Here is a 14,885-nt window from a genome sequence, read left to right on the forward strand (position 1 = left end):
TTTTTTAACAGAGAGAATTTTTTAATGATTTTTTATTTATTTCACGTAAGTATATATACATACACAAACTCAAGGCTTAATAGTTGCCCCGAAATGTCAATATTCGATTTTCACCCCTAAAATTCTATCTCATTTCATGACATACACACACGATACTTTTTTTTTTATATCCTAGATGCTATTTTTTATTAGACATCCGTAAGGATTCGTACCTTTGAATTTAAATCTTACTGTTTATATTTCACACACATTCTTGCTTCCTTTATTTCTTTCTCCTTTTTTTACCAATTGATCACCCTTATCTAATTTCTTATTTTTGGGTTTTTATTCACAAAAAATTGCTAAATTTTTTTAAGGAAGTAAAACTTAGGGAGGAATAATTTATTATTAAGGTTGCGAAAATATTTACAGGTATTTTCATATTCTAATTGACGCATCTTTATCATTTATGTTATTGCAAATCTATTGTAATAATTTTCATATTAAATTAATAAATAGAAATATAGAAGTTCCTGTGGAGTCTTTGTATGTCAAGAGATTCAACGTATTTCTGTTGATCATTAAGATCTGCAAAATGAGATTTTTTATGCTGCGCAAAAATTATTTTTTATTAGGGATCGAAAGTGTTGAAAATTGTGGGATAGAAGATTTAATTTTTTTTAGAAAGTCATTAGCAAATTACAGTTAGAATTTGATTCTATTTTTCTGTCCTGTCATGTTTTTGTTCTGGAAATGCGATTAGAAATTGTTGTTAATGATTGCTTGATTTTTTGAGAAACTTTCATGGATATTAGAGTCGATGGAACTATTTTTCTTCATTAAAGGCTGTTTTATGGGAACTGTCTTAGGAATTGATAGGAATTCTTAATGATTGGATCAGATTGGACTTGGATGAGATGTTTAGGATTCTGTACTAAGTCGACTAAAGATTCCTTGGAAGGTTTAAGATTTGATTTTATGAAAAGATGCTGTTTTTGAACCGGAATTCAGCCTCAATAGGACAAGCCGGTTCCAAATTGTCGGTAATTGATGCATAATCCAGTAACAGGACATAGTGAATCTAGTATGGTGTCAGATTCGAGTATAAAGTCTGAGTCACGCTGGCCTGGGGTCAGTTTTTTGATCAATTAACTCCTAAAATGACTGCAAACCGTAACAGGCTAAAGGACCGCTTTTAGGCACCGCAGTGTTCTTTCTGTATCTTAAAAGTATGCTATTTGCCTGTTAGTGGCAATCGGTAGCTATTATCAAAGTTACCCTTAAGTCCCATCTAAGAATCCTTGGTACAGGATCCCATTTTCTCCATAATATTCTTTTTCCCATGTCCTTGATAAAAATTAACAAAAAAAATCTTTACAAAAAAATATTCCATACCAAATTCTCTCATATGTACATCATCACCATACAATGTATGTTCATCATTTTCAATTTGAAGCTGTCAGACGCAATATTCTTGTGCCATTTAAAAAATATGATGAATTATTAAAAAATTCAAATTTTCTTCTTTCAAATCGACTTATTTCTTATTATATAGAAATTTATGTGTGACCTTTTTAACGACAAAAAAGAAGGAACGAAAATTGTCGCAAATCTTGAGGAATTTTGAAGAGTTTAATGATCTTGATGATATGATTTGGAGGCTGAGTTCAGGAGGCACATTTTTTGGGTTATTGGATGTTTTGTGAGTATTTGGAGCTTCTAGGGGCATTCTATGCATCTTTAGAGTAGCTACAAATCGATAAGTTCGAGCCTCCATCCCCAGAACAGCTATAGACTAGCTTTGAACTGATTAACTGCGTAAAAATCCAGTCACTAGATACAAATCATCTTGGAACTAAATCTGTGCTGGAAATTTGAGCAATTTTCAAACTAAAATCTAGTTCTTTCAAAATTGTAGCAGACTTAATAGAGAACATCACATGTACATGACCCCTTTCACCTCTAATACCGAACATGATGAGATTAAGCCTTACATGGGTAATTTTTATCGATTACGCAATATCGAGAAACGGTATCAAATGTCAACCGTAGCAAAATATTTAATCTCATGTTACCTTTACAATCTTTAAGAATTAGATCGGTGATTGACCCTTGAAATTTCGTGTGAAATTTTGCAGTTCCTCAACCATTTAATCAGAATTTCACCCAAAAAAACAATCCTGATTAAAAACTGGTCATGTTTCACACCAAATTAAAATTATTTTCTACGTGATTATTATTAAGGCACGAAATTGATCTGCTTTTGAAATTCGACACTTTTTGGATGTCCTAGAAATAAATCTCAGGAAGGTCAATTGGCAATTCTAACAAAGTTTTTTTTGTTTCTTTCGGCAAAATACATAAAAATATTAAAAATGAGATTAAAACCAATCAAAAATTTTATTCTTTAAAGGCCTCATTCAGCCACTGACGAAGGTAATTTTACAGCACAGTAGGAGTCTCAGTCTTAAGTAAATGAATGTTGTCTCTCGTTAGAGAACATTTTCCACTGTTTGTAAAATTTACAATGATTTTATATTTTGGGAATCTTGATTGATTCCATGTAACATGGAATTTGACATTAGGTGGGGAGCATTTGGGAGTGACGTCTAGTTGTTTAGGAGCGTTTTTTAATAATGAGCTAACCCAAAGTTGAGCCTAAATGACATGAAATCTGATGCAATTTGAATTCATAATGGTGCAAATAATGCTGGTATGGTACTGTCAGGTCACTTTAACATCTTGTCATCAACAAAGCTACGCAACGGTTGCGCAACATTGAAATAATGTGACAAGCAATAAAGTCAGTTGTAAAGCCTTTTGTAATAATCTAAGTTGGAGCTTGGTCGATGGATGTTTCCAGTAATCCATAAGTAAGTATTCTATAGACATCACTCAAGCACGTCCCCCCTTCTTAACATCATAAAAATTCTCAAGAAAAGTCATTAAAAAATTCATCAATTAATAATCATCAATCGATCATCCTCAATAATTTAATGGCTGCAAATCTTCTCCTTCTCTGCCTTGTCAGCAAATCTATTTCAATTTTGAAAATTATCATCAATTTACATCGGGTAAAAAAAAATCTCTCTACATTTTTTTCTGCTCTTTAACTATTTCCATCACCCGATTCCATTCAATTTAAAATTGTTATTTCAACTAAATTATACTGCGCTGTACATTAATAAAAATATGGATAGGAAAAAAAAGCACGAGAGTTGAGAGATTGTGAGAAAAAGATGAGGATTCAGCAGTAATTTTTTTTCTATTATAATTTTTATAGTCATATTACAATCTGATTTAAGAGCTAATGAAAAGATCAAGAACTGTAATTTACTTTGAATGGATGGATGGAATAATGTGATGAACGACGAAAACATTAAATTAAAAAACGTTAAGAATAATTTACAAGAATTTACTTGATTGAATGGAGCATAGACACACGAAAATATAAAAATCCAATTTGTGGATGTATGAAAAAAATGTCAGGAGTTTCAAGATCATTTGACTTACAAAAGAAACAAAATATCTGACGTCTATTCACAATTGTGATTAATTCTTTTATTTTAAACGATTTTTCGTTCTCTTCAAATGGATTTTTAGCTCATTTTATTGTGATAATGAGTGTTTACGGACAGTTAGTTTTGGTTGATTAGCTGGATGAATGTTTTTAAGTGTGGAATACTTCGTACGGACGATTTAAATGGCTTGGAGTTGTTGAGACATGTTGTTGCCATGTTTTTTGATCAATTTGTCTAGTTTTCTTGGTTTATATTTGCTTATTTGCAGTTTAAATTGAAAAATTAACTTAAATATGGGAAATTTTCTCAAATTTTGAATTTTGAATTTTTGAAAACTGTTAAATTATTTTGAAATTTAGAAATTTCAATTTGAAATTTTAAAAACTAATAAAATTGAGCCGAAAAAATGCGTTTTCATCTCATAACCTCAAAATTCTCCTAATAACTCATTTCCATCACAAAGTGAATAACAAGTTTAACTAATTCTTCAAATTCATTACATAATTCATTCTCTTCTGTACTTTATTTCTAAGAATTTCTCATTTTTACGGCAATAATAAAAATTTTTATGGCTTATTTATGTGAAAGTAGAGCAGAACGATTGTTTACTTTAAAGTGACTCTACTTAATACACATGACTCTATGTATATTGATGGACATTGTAAATAAATTGCCTACAAATTGCTCATTTTTTTCTCTCAACAGACTTGAATTTCAATAGAAAAATATTTTGACATAAATATGAGATAAAAAAATCATAAACTTTATACTTTATCTTATTTCTGTGTCTCATAATAACTTATGTTCTTAGAATTATTCTTGAATGAGATTTAGTGCTGTATTTTGCTTAATAAACGTTTAAAATTATTAAATACTTTTTGGTATCCTGTTTATTATTTTAAGTGGCGACGTCGATGAATTCTTGCCTCAGCATTTGGGTTATTGTGATTTTTGGATGTTTATTTAATAATTATGCGTGATAGGAATGCTGCTTTATAGTTGATGACTAGTCGATTTGAAGAATTTAATGGGAATTTATAGAGTAAACTGTCATTTTTATATGGTTTGCTTAATTACTATTGTAGTGGAAGATAAGTAGTTCTAAAGAAATTTGGATTGTTGCTTTTTACACATAGATGACTGAGTTCGATTCCCAATCTGGACTGTCTGATTGAATTTGGTCTGCAGACGAAAAACGGAGTCATGGAGCCTTGGACGAACTATTAGGTACAACTTAAACGCTTCAGGCTTGTTCATCTAGAATGCATGCCTGAGGTTCCTTGGCGTTCCCTATTGATCATCCTTAGTTCACAGAATTTCATCCAAAAATCACCTAATAATTCCCAAAAAACTGCAAACAAATTCATCCTTAACCTTAAATTGACACTAAATATTTATTCTATAGACTGCTATAGTCTATAACACTCAAATGAGCACATAAAAAATATTAAGTAGCTCTAAATAGTTCCTAATATTATTTCCCTACCAAAATTTAAATTCTCATTGTTGCCTAAATATCGTTATTGTAACAGAATAAAATAAACAATAACTCAAATGGTCTTTAAAGAAATTCATCCTCATGAATTGACTTTTCAATCTTCATTGAAATATAAACAGGATGTTCAAGATTCTCTCTTCTATATATCCATTATTTAATGCCATTATTATTCACACAAAATTTATTTCTGCCCTTAAAAATAAAGTGACCAGCAACAAAGTAAGTGCGAAAATATTGAAAGCAATAAGGAATGAGGAAGGGAAGACTTATTGAAATTTATTATTCGAATACCTAATTGTCACAACATTATAAGATAGAGATCTTCATTTAATTCCATTTAGCCAATATATTCAAGTCAACACATATGAAATATATTAAGGAATAAATTTACATTTCGTTAAAATAATTTTTTGTTGAAAATGTGCAACTGCATTCATGATTTATTAATGAATTTGATCTATGAGGAAGCAGCATGCACAACATAAAAAAATTACAAAAGTCCTCGTGTTATTGATCGAGGGACTTAAGCGCATTTTTGTCCCAGCGATCAGTAATTGATTAATAAGTCACTTCCAGACCTAAAAACCAAGATCCAGGTCACTTCCAGAAGATTTATATAAAACTTCCAAAAATTTAAGAACTTCATCATTTAACGGATTTTCATAATTCAAACCTCTTAACGGTCAAACGAATTCAAACATTGTTCAGTAAGCACTGTAAAAACATCGACAAACATTGAAAAACACTGTAAAACAATGAAAAAACGTGTTGTTGTTTTTGTTGTTTATCGAAATGAAAAATTGTTAATTATAGTATTTATGCTATGATTTGAAACTTTTAAATGCATTTGCCCGCAATAAAACAACAGTACGGAGCTAATAAAATAAACCAGAGCTCTCTACGATGTCTGGTTTTCGAGATCTCAATACCCAGCCGAACAAAGTGCTTGAATAAGCTACCTTTTTGAAAAAAATTTCAAAAATGCGCTAAAAATGCTTAAGAATGCAACTGGTGTGCGAAAAAAAAATATAAAAAATTTTTATTTTGAGCTCTTTAAAAAATTGTGTATGAGAAAATGGGGTTGAAGTACAAAAAAATGCATGGAATTTCCAGGCATAAATTTCTTTAAAGATTATTAATGATTTTGGTACCAGCCGGAATGAAAATAAAATTGATATAAATGGATATCAAGTAACAAAATGATTTTTTTTTGGGTAAAAAGGGTTTCTCAATTTTTTAATGATTTTTTGTTACTTCTTTCAGGAAATGTACACACAAAAAAAAAGACTTATTGTTTTGTCTCGAATGACAAACTTTATTCCTTACCGGTTTCCTTTCCATCTTTCCCATTCAACTCTTTCTTCATTCCTTTCCTTTTCACCTTTTCAAATAATTTTTTTTTCTTCTATTTTGATTCGCGCCAGTTTGCAGTTGCGCAGGATAACATCTGATGAATGAGTCAAATAGAAAGGAAGTTACAGCATAAAGAAATTTAAATGCGTGTCATGACATAAAGGATTGGAAAGAAAATTTTTATCTGATTTTGACAGCTCGTTTTTGGATGTCATATTCTGTGTGATGCGATAAGTTATTGGGAATGATCGAAGACCATTAAAATTGTCACACGAAATTAAAGCAAGAACTGATTTTTTTTAAGAATATTTTTTGAATAAATTTGAATAGTGGATTGACTGGATGAGATTGACAGTTTTCGTTTTGTTCGTAATTAATGAGTGACTGGATTGATTCCTGTGGATGTTTGGTATTCTTATGGAAATTATTCAAGAATGTTGAAGGTTTTTTGGGGTCGTTGTTGGATGATGTGTATCAAAATATTGTAGTTTTAAGCTTCTGATGTGTCAAAGTCCCAGAAAGGCTTGCGAACAGAATCCGACTATACTGCTGAATAACTCGGGACTGATGATGCTTTATCCATCACTTTATATGCGTCGTGGATTTTGGATGCATTTTAAACAAGCTATTGGACAACCAAGCATCTCTAGACTGACATCTAGTCATTAACCGTAATTAATGAACAATCCCCAAAAACATTCTAAATGTTACAGATTTAAATCTCAAGAATCAACTCCAACAGAACCAAATCCAAGATAAACAAGCTTATTAACATTTAATTCCAAATAAACAAATCTTCAACATTCTCCATATCAATTACAACTCAACAGATCATATCTCCAACTATCCAACAACAATCTCACTAACTGTTTACAATTAAAGACATTTCCTCAATTTCTACATCTTAAAAACCCAAAACACCCATCTCCAAAAAATCAGCGCTACCATGAATTTAATTACCACGATTCATAAGGGTCATTTACTTGCTCACTGTCGATTAATTCTACTCTAAAAAATATATTAGAACTAACTACTTGAATTTTGCTGGCAGCTCCACAAACCATTATGAGGAAAGAGATCAACCAACTTGAGAAATTTTAATTGAAAAACAGCAGAATCGAAATTCATTAAAGATTCATTAATTTTCATCATGCCTTTATTTTCAGTGATTTCATCATCGAATAGTACTTCTGATTTTTTTTTTGCTTTGGAATATAACAGGTCACCCTCAGGTTTTTGGAGATATGTTTATGGTTTGGCTACTGATTGGGAGGAAGTTGATTTGGAATATTGAGGCTTATTTTGGGGATTTTTCAGAGGCATTGACTGTCTAAGAATGTCGATAATGAGAAGTTCGTGGCTTCTAGCTAGAGATAGTCTAACAGAGTCGAGGAAAAAAGGACTTCTAGGATGCATTTCAGTCAATTTTGATTCGAAAATGGAATGTTGGATTTACTAGGTTTCGAACTCATGATCGCTAAGTCAGATGAACAATGCTCTGTACCTCGATCACTTGACCACTCCATCCCTAACCCACTTAACTTCACAACTCATATTCAGCTAATAATTCAACACTATATTCACATCATAGCCTTCCCTTATCAAAATAAATACCCAATAAAAGTCATGACCACTCAAGAAATCTATAAAAATTCGTTAAATTAAGTCCCATAAAACATTTTCTCACATTTCATAAGAAATAAACATCCAAAATCCAAAATCTCAATTGAGATGGAAATTTCATACGATTAATAATAATTTTTCAAGTGAGTTTTTCCAATTTCTTTCATTTATCAAATTACTTCCAGTGAAAAACCATTAGCACAGAACTTTCTCTTTTCTCAAACCACTCAATATATATATTTCTAGTGATTAAAAATCGTCGTCTGCTTTATGATCCCAAAAAAAAATAGAAAGAAATATTATTTGAGACATAAGATGAATGAAAGAAAAACATAAAGAATAAAATATCGAAAGTCTGCATCCGTGGGAAATAAAACTCAGAATTCTATTTTTTTTTGAAGAAGTTTAATGTACTTAAATGTCTATTACTTTCCGTTTCGACGAAAAATAAATAATAAAAAAAAAATGTTTTGTAATTGTAAGGGGTTATAATGGAAATACACATTGAGCATCGCACAGCAGATTGTCTTGAAGAATATATTTTTTCGAGGAGAGAAATTTAAGCCTAAAAAAAAGAAAGCATAGGGTTACAGCACACACAAAAAAAATCTGTCGTGGAAAGGAAGAACAAAAAAAATGTTAATAGTTCTTTGTGTTTGATTGAGGGACCTCGGCGCATTTTTGATTATTTAATTCAAGATACAAATAACAGTCAAATTGATTTGAAAATAGGTTTTGAAAATCAACGGACAAAAAAAATTCAAAATTTCCAACAAAAAATTCCACGTGTTTTTCCCATATTTAATTTAAAAATCAATATTTTAAGCATATTCAATACTTTTAAGCTACAAAACCAATCAATAACCAAATAAATCAATGGCACAGAGCTAATGCTTCAAATCCGAGCTCTCTACGATGTATAATTGCTGAGAATTCTCACTTCAGCCAACCAAATTGCATTTCTAACCCTCAATTCCCATAAAAAAGTGCTAAAAAATGAATTCAACGCCAGAATAAAAAATCCATTTATTACAGCAAGTTCCCGAGACTATCGAAGAATTCTCGCTTCATGAGTTTGATTGATGAATTTATCAGAAATGAAATTCTAAAAAAATATTGATTGATTATTTGAGAGTGAAAGGCACAGAAATTGGAACTTGTTGATTAATAATTGGTCCGTTCTACAGTTGCGATAGCGAAAAATAAAAAAAGTCGTTAAAAAATATTACATGACTGCATTACATCATTAACCCCTTCAAACCGATTTCTGACAGAAAAAAATTTCTCATAGATATCCGTTCATGGTTCAATGGAAATTTGCGCAGACTATAAAAATACATAAAAAAATTGAAAACAAATATTGCGTTAATCCTGACGACCTTCTAAATAAATACAGATTGCATTAAGACGACACATAAAATAAATAACTTGAACCTTGACAATCTTCCTTGCAGGTAAACGTCGTCGACTGATTGTCTGTGGAACTTTAAACTTCTCTTCTTCCTTTTTTTTAAGGGTAGATATTTTTGTTAATATTTTTTGGTAAATTATACGATGATGAGATGCTAAAAGGTGCATCGTTTTCATTTAACCTTAATCATCTCTAACCTCATCAGATGCAACTTCTTCCCTTTTTTTGCTTATTTCTTTCTCAATGCACTTTGAAGAATATTTCTTTATGGTCTTCATCGCCCCATTATATTTCATACCCTCTGTGCGACCTCGATTTTCCTAAATACTTATTTAAGGGAATATCACATAAATTGTGTGAAATGGAATTTCTTATTTTGTATTATTAGGTATCAGTAACTCATCATCGTTTGCAAAAAAAAGGAGACTCTTTTTTTTTGGGAAAGAATTTGACCCTGAAATTCTCAATCGATATTCTGCAATTCGGTTATAGACGACAGAAAACACAAAAAATATAATACATAAATTGGGAATTAAAATATCAAATTTCAGGCCTTCATTTCATGCTCGTGTATATCGTCCGTCTATAAAGAGTAATAAAGTAGAGCAACTTGATGCTTTTTTCATAATTTTTGGGGTCATTTGGTTTGACGGATAATGTCTTTTGGGGGGACTAATTGAGAATATTGAAGTTTGTGGCAGAAATATGAACTTAAATTAGCTAGTTTCTTAATTAAGAGAGTAAGGCTTTTGTGGACGAGAAGTTTGAAATTAAGAGACTAATATTAAGTCAATACAGAAATGTAAGGATGTGGGTTCAAATCCCATTTAAGACCTTCTTTATTTAAGAAAATACTTCGGAGTCAGGACAATGCTCAAAGTCAGTTACAAAGATCAAAAAAGGTCACTGGACATAAAAGGCTAGAAATATGCGACCTTAGCTGACTTGGTGCTGATTGTACACCGTAACTGACTTCGCACTGTTCTGACATTAAAGCATCTGAGTGTTCCCAAAAATGATACACAACTTATTTGTTAAAGGCTTAAATGGTACATGTGAGCCATAAAGCCGCTACAAGGAGTCAGTGGCCATTTAGTGTCAACAAAGGCAACCATGACCGAGCAGTGATGAAGCCTATTTCATTAGTGTCGATCAGAATATTGCAATGTTGGTTACGCAGCTCGTAAACTCTAAAACACATAGAGCCCCAAGCCCTTTTCAGCATAACACCAATATTGCTACACTTATTCTCTAAAACTCATTTCCAAACGACTCAACAATTCGTCAGAAATTCCTTTCAATTTTAACAGACAGTGATTTTGTTTCTTATTCATTCTTATGCAATAGAATCAAAGTCACTTAACATTTATGTCGTATGGAAAGCAATAACAGAACAACATCATAAATATTCTAAATAAGATATGATGAAGAAATGTGTCAGACACTTACCCGCATGCTGTTGTTTTAAGACATCGACAATATCGTTTGTTGAAAGCGATAATCCATAAATATTGAGTAATTCTTGCATTGTTTTAAAAGCAAATTCTCTAAATTTTGCTTCTGTTTCACTAAGATTCATTGCCTGACTAAATTGTGGCGCAATTGCCGAAAGTGCTGCTTGTTGTAACAATTGTTGTTGTTGCTGTAAATTGCCGAATTTTTGTAATAATGAAAATTTTGTTGGCGATAAAAATGGGTTATTGAATAAATTTGTATTGAGTGCTGATGACGGTGGCGGCGAATCATTATTATTATTATTCTGACTTGTCTTGTTGCTGGCATTTGCCAACTCATTAATGATCTCATGATTTTTTGCAATCTTTCCAACATTATTCTCATCCGAACTCTGATTACTTTCAATTGAATTTTTAATTTCATTTTGATATAAATCATCATCATCTTTCTCCATGCTACCATCACCTTCATCATCACTACTACTGTTTGTAAGCATGAATTTTGGATTGAATTTTTTTCGTTTATTCTTTGCCACTTGTTGCTGCTGGTGATCAAATGATGTTGTATTGGCGACTTGTGTTATTTCCATCGTTACTTTGCTTCTTATTTCTTTTATTACTCCTTACACTCGTGTTCTCCTTCTTTTTTTTTTTTGATATTCTTTTATTCAACAGAAATTTAGGTACGGAAAAAAATGTTTCAGCTTCACTCTGTAAAAATTTTTTGTGTACAAAAGAAAAATAAAATAAAAAAAAAAAAATTATTTCAATGGAAAAAGACGAAATTAAAACGAAAGAAAAATGATTAATTTGAACTCTTTAATAACTATGGATGAATTGCTCTCCATCACATCACATCTCTTTCTCTCGTGTTCCATTCTCAAATATATATATGCCTTTTGTATGTATTCACAAATGTATGAAAGAACTGACCAGAAAATAATTTTTATTTTTGGTGGAATTTCTTTGTTACTTTTTTGACTTGATTTTTTTTTATTTTTCTTTCATTTTTGGTGCCTTAATATTGTGTGTATTTGTAATACAGAGGTGGTAAAGTTGGGAATGGAATTGGGGTGTTGAGGCGCATATGTGATTTTCGAGTGAGATAAATGTGAGTGATGAGTGCATGATATGAATTTATTGCTAAGAGATTGAGTTAGTCTAGAATTGTGAATAGATTGCAAATTGTTGTTGGATATTGTTCGAATCCTTGTTTTGACGAGTTCAAAATTCCTGAAATCTTTTAATTTTAAATTTAATTGTCGGTTTCTAAGGTGTGATAGTGGACGTTAACCTTGAATCAGGTCAATTTTATTCATAATTCTGTACGAAGTACTATTGATCTTCAGATGGAAGGAAAGGAGTACCCTAGACTGTCTTAAAAACCGATTCCAGAAGGAAATCCCCTTTTCACGGATTTTCAATTCTATTCGAATTTTGACCAATAATGCGACCCTAAAAGGATACCCTTGTTATGTTATAGAAGAGCAATCTAACTATTGTTATGATGATAGGATTTGAAGTAATATCCTGATGACCAGACCGTAAGGAAGTGATTTGTTAACTTTTGATCATTTTAATTAGTTCCACATTATTTTAAAGCTCACATAATTGAGATAATATTGCAATTGACTTGACTTCAGGATGAATTTTTCAAAATTTTTAAATCAATTGCCTTCCGGACATGTTCATCTTCAGAAACTAGATACATGCATCTACTTAATAGACGAACAGACAAAATATAACCACCAACTCACTCTCTCATCCAACAAATCACTTCCAAAATAGACAACAAAATAGTATAATCATAATTTTTTGACATATCATTGAGGCGAAGGCTCAAAATTTTTTCTCCTTCTTTACTTCATTCGCTTCTTTTTTTCAAAAAAAAAAAAAAAAAAATAATATAAAAATATTACATGAAATAGATTTCTTTAAAAGAGCCATTCATCTCTATAAGTAGAGACGAGAAATGTAAATAAGAAGATGAATATGTCGAGAGATTTGTAGGCACATTGACGAATAGGAGATGAAATAAAAAGTATAAAATATTTTAATTCTTGATCTGATTGATTTCATTTATCTTTTCATGTCGTTCCTTTCCTCATATTTATTTACCTTTTTGTCTAGTGAAAAATGTACAGGAAATTCCGTTGAATTTCTATCCACAATCTGATGAAATATTTCTGTCATATCTCGATTGTGAAACTTTATTTTCTAATTACTGTAAACTGAAAGTCCGCTTTAGGACTTGATGTCAGTGACTTTAAGATTAATCAAATCATTTTTGTGATCATTTTAAAATGATTAACTGATATGTTTTTGCGAAATGACTGAAATGTTTGTTGAATTTTTTTAATTATTGATGGTGACTGATCACGTTTGGTACTTTCCAAAAATAATCGCAATGATAACTTCAGATTTGATTATTTTTTGAACGGGGAGATTGACGAAGTATAGTTAATTTAGGTGAAGGATGTTGAATGACTTCTTTTGGTGAATTTTGAGTAAGACGGCAAGTTGGTGTTCTAGATTAAGGCTCAAGATGTAAAATGAAGGAATCTAACCTAGATTGTCATAAAATTATAGTCTATTCCTTTAACAATATGGTTACAGAGATTACATTCTTAACATATGAGGATGCACCAGAACTCTCCATTCAGTAGGACCTATAATTTAAAAAGGAAAGCTATAAACCGCGATTCTATTTCACATGATTCGAAAAAGGACAAATGAATAATATCTCCTGCCGAGTCTCAAATCCCGGTCCGCAGGGTTGGTTGCAATAATCAGCTAACCCATTCTGCCACCGAGCAGCTTGGAATTACTTCTATTATAATCTTATTGTAGCTTAATCATCTAAATAAGACTAAAGTCATCTAAATAAGACTGAAAACTTATATTTGAGCATATTAAACCTGATTGATCTATTACCCAATAATACCTAAAATCCTACAAATCTCACAAACTACACACACCCAAATATAAATTATCCATCCATTAAAAACTGCTAAAATTTCAATTCCCAAAACCGCTAACAATTTAACTTTAAATTACTTATTGGCTATTAAGGCATCCATCCATCCCGTTTATTTGCAACTACATATCACCCAATATTCTATTCCTATAATTATCTTAAATATTCCCGAGTAAACAAAAAAATAAATATAAATTAATAATCATTTTTTACTCTCAATTCTCGTCATGAAGTGATTTCAATCATAATTACCTTCAATAACCCCACTAACATCAAATTAAAAACTCAATTTTTTTTCAAAGAAAAATATATGAATGAGTTTTGAGTGGGTTGAAGTAAAAAAATGCTAGTAATTACGAAAATAAGAGAAATATTACCACAAAATATGAATATTTTGGAATATGAGGAGAGTAGAATAAGGAAAAATGTACACAAAAATATTCCGACCCGAGCGACACAAATGAAGAAGGTTCCGCCACGGAATTTTTGAGGTTCCGACAAAGTTCCGCTAAGGTTCCGACAAGGTTCCGACAAGGTTCCGCAAAACCTCTTTTGTTAATACCAAATAGAAGCCACCTAAGTTTGGCAGCCATATGTGGCAGATTACTTGGAAGTTTGGCGGAGTCTTAAGAACTCCATGGCAGACCCAGCTTCATTTGTGCCTCTCGGGATATTCGGGTACACACTTTTTTTTATTCAAATCTCTTCCCAAAAATGCTATATATCCATGTATAATAATGATGATGTGATCTCGTGTGTTATTTTTTGAATGTAGCATTCAAATGTTTGTTCATTTGCCACAGCCAGCCTTCTCTAAAAAAACTGTTTTCAATATCTGTCGTTGACTACGACAGCATCTTTACAATTCATTAATAATTTGTTTTAATTTCTTATATTGTGTAACGTAAATTTATCATTTGAAATATACACATCAAGATTTACACATCATTATGTAAAATTGTTTTCGATTTATTTTTGGAACATTAAATTTTATGAATTGTTATTAAGAATTACAATAAATTGCAGGAAATTTATTTACAATTAAGTCTTTAATTAAGCTAAACATTTA

General features: G+C 31.1%; 1 protein-coding gene across 2 annotated transcripts in view; it reads right to left on the reverse strand.

Annotated features, from left to right (window-relative positions):
* LOC139086188 (zinc finger protein castor homolog 1-like) overlaps positions 1 to 14,885 on the reverse strand; it is a 61,122-nt gene that overhangs the window by 7,338 nt on the left and 38,899 nt on the right. Inside the window, exon 3 of one of the 2 annotated variants that reach the window (XM_070634555.1) lies at positions 10,835 to 11,550. The exons of the other annotated variant lie outside the window; for it this stretch is intronic. Within the exon in view, the coding sequence (XP_070490656.1) occupies positions 10,835 to 11,429 (595 nt within the window). The 5' untranslated portion in view covers positions 11,430 to 11,550. The remainder of the gene's footprint in view (positions 1 to 10,834; positions 11,551 to 14,885) is intronic. 2 annotated transcript variants of the gene reach the window in all.

This window comes from Chironomus tepperi, unplaced genomic scaffold (genome assembly GCF_022539635.2).
Source record: "Chironomus tepperi strain 1889 unplaced genomic scaffold, CSIRO-AGI_Ctep_v1 contig_85, whole genome shotgun sequence".
NCBI lineage: Eukaryota > Metazoa > Arthropoda > Insecta > Diptera > Chironomidae > Chironomus > Chironomus tepperi.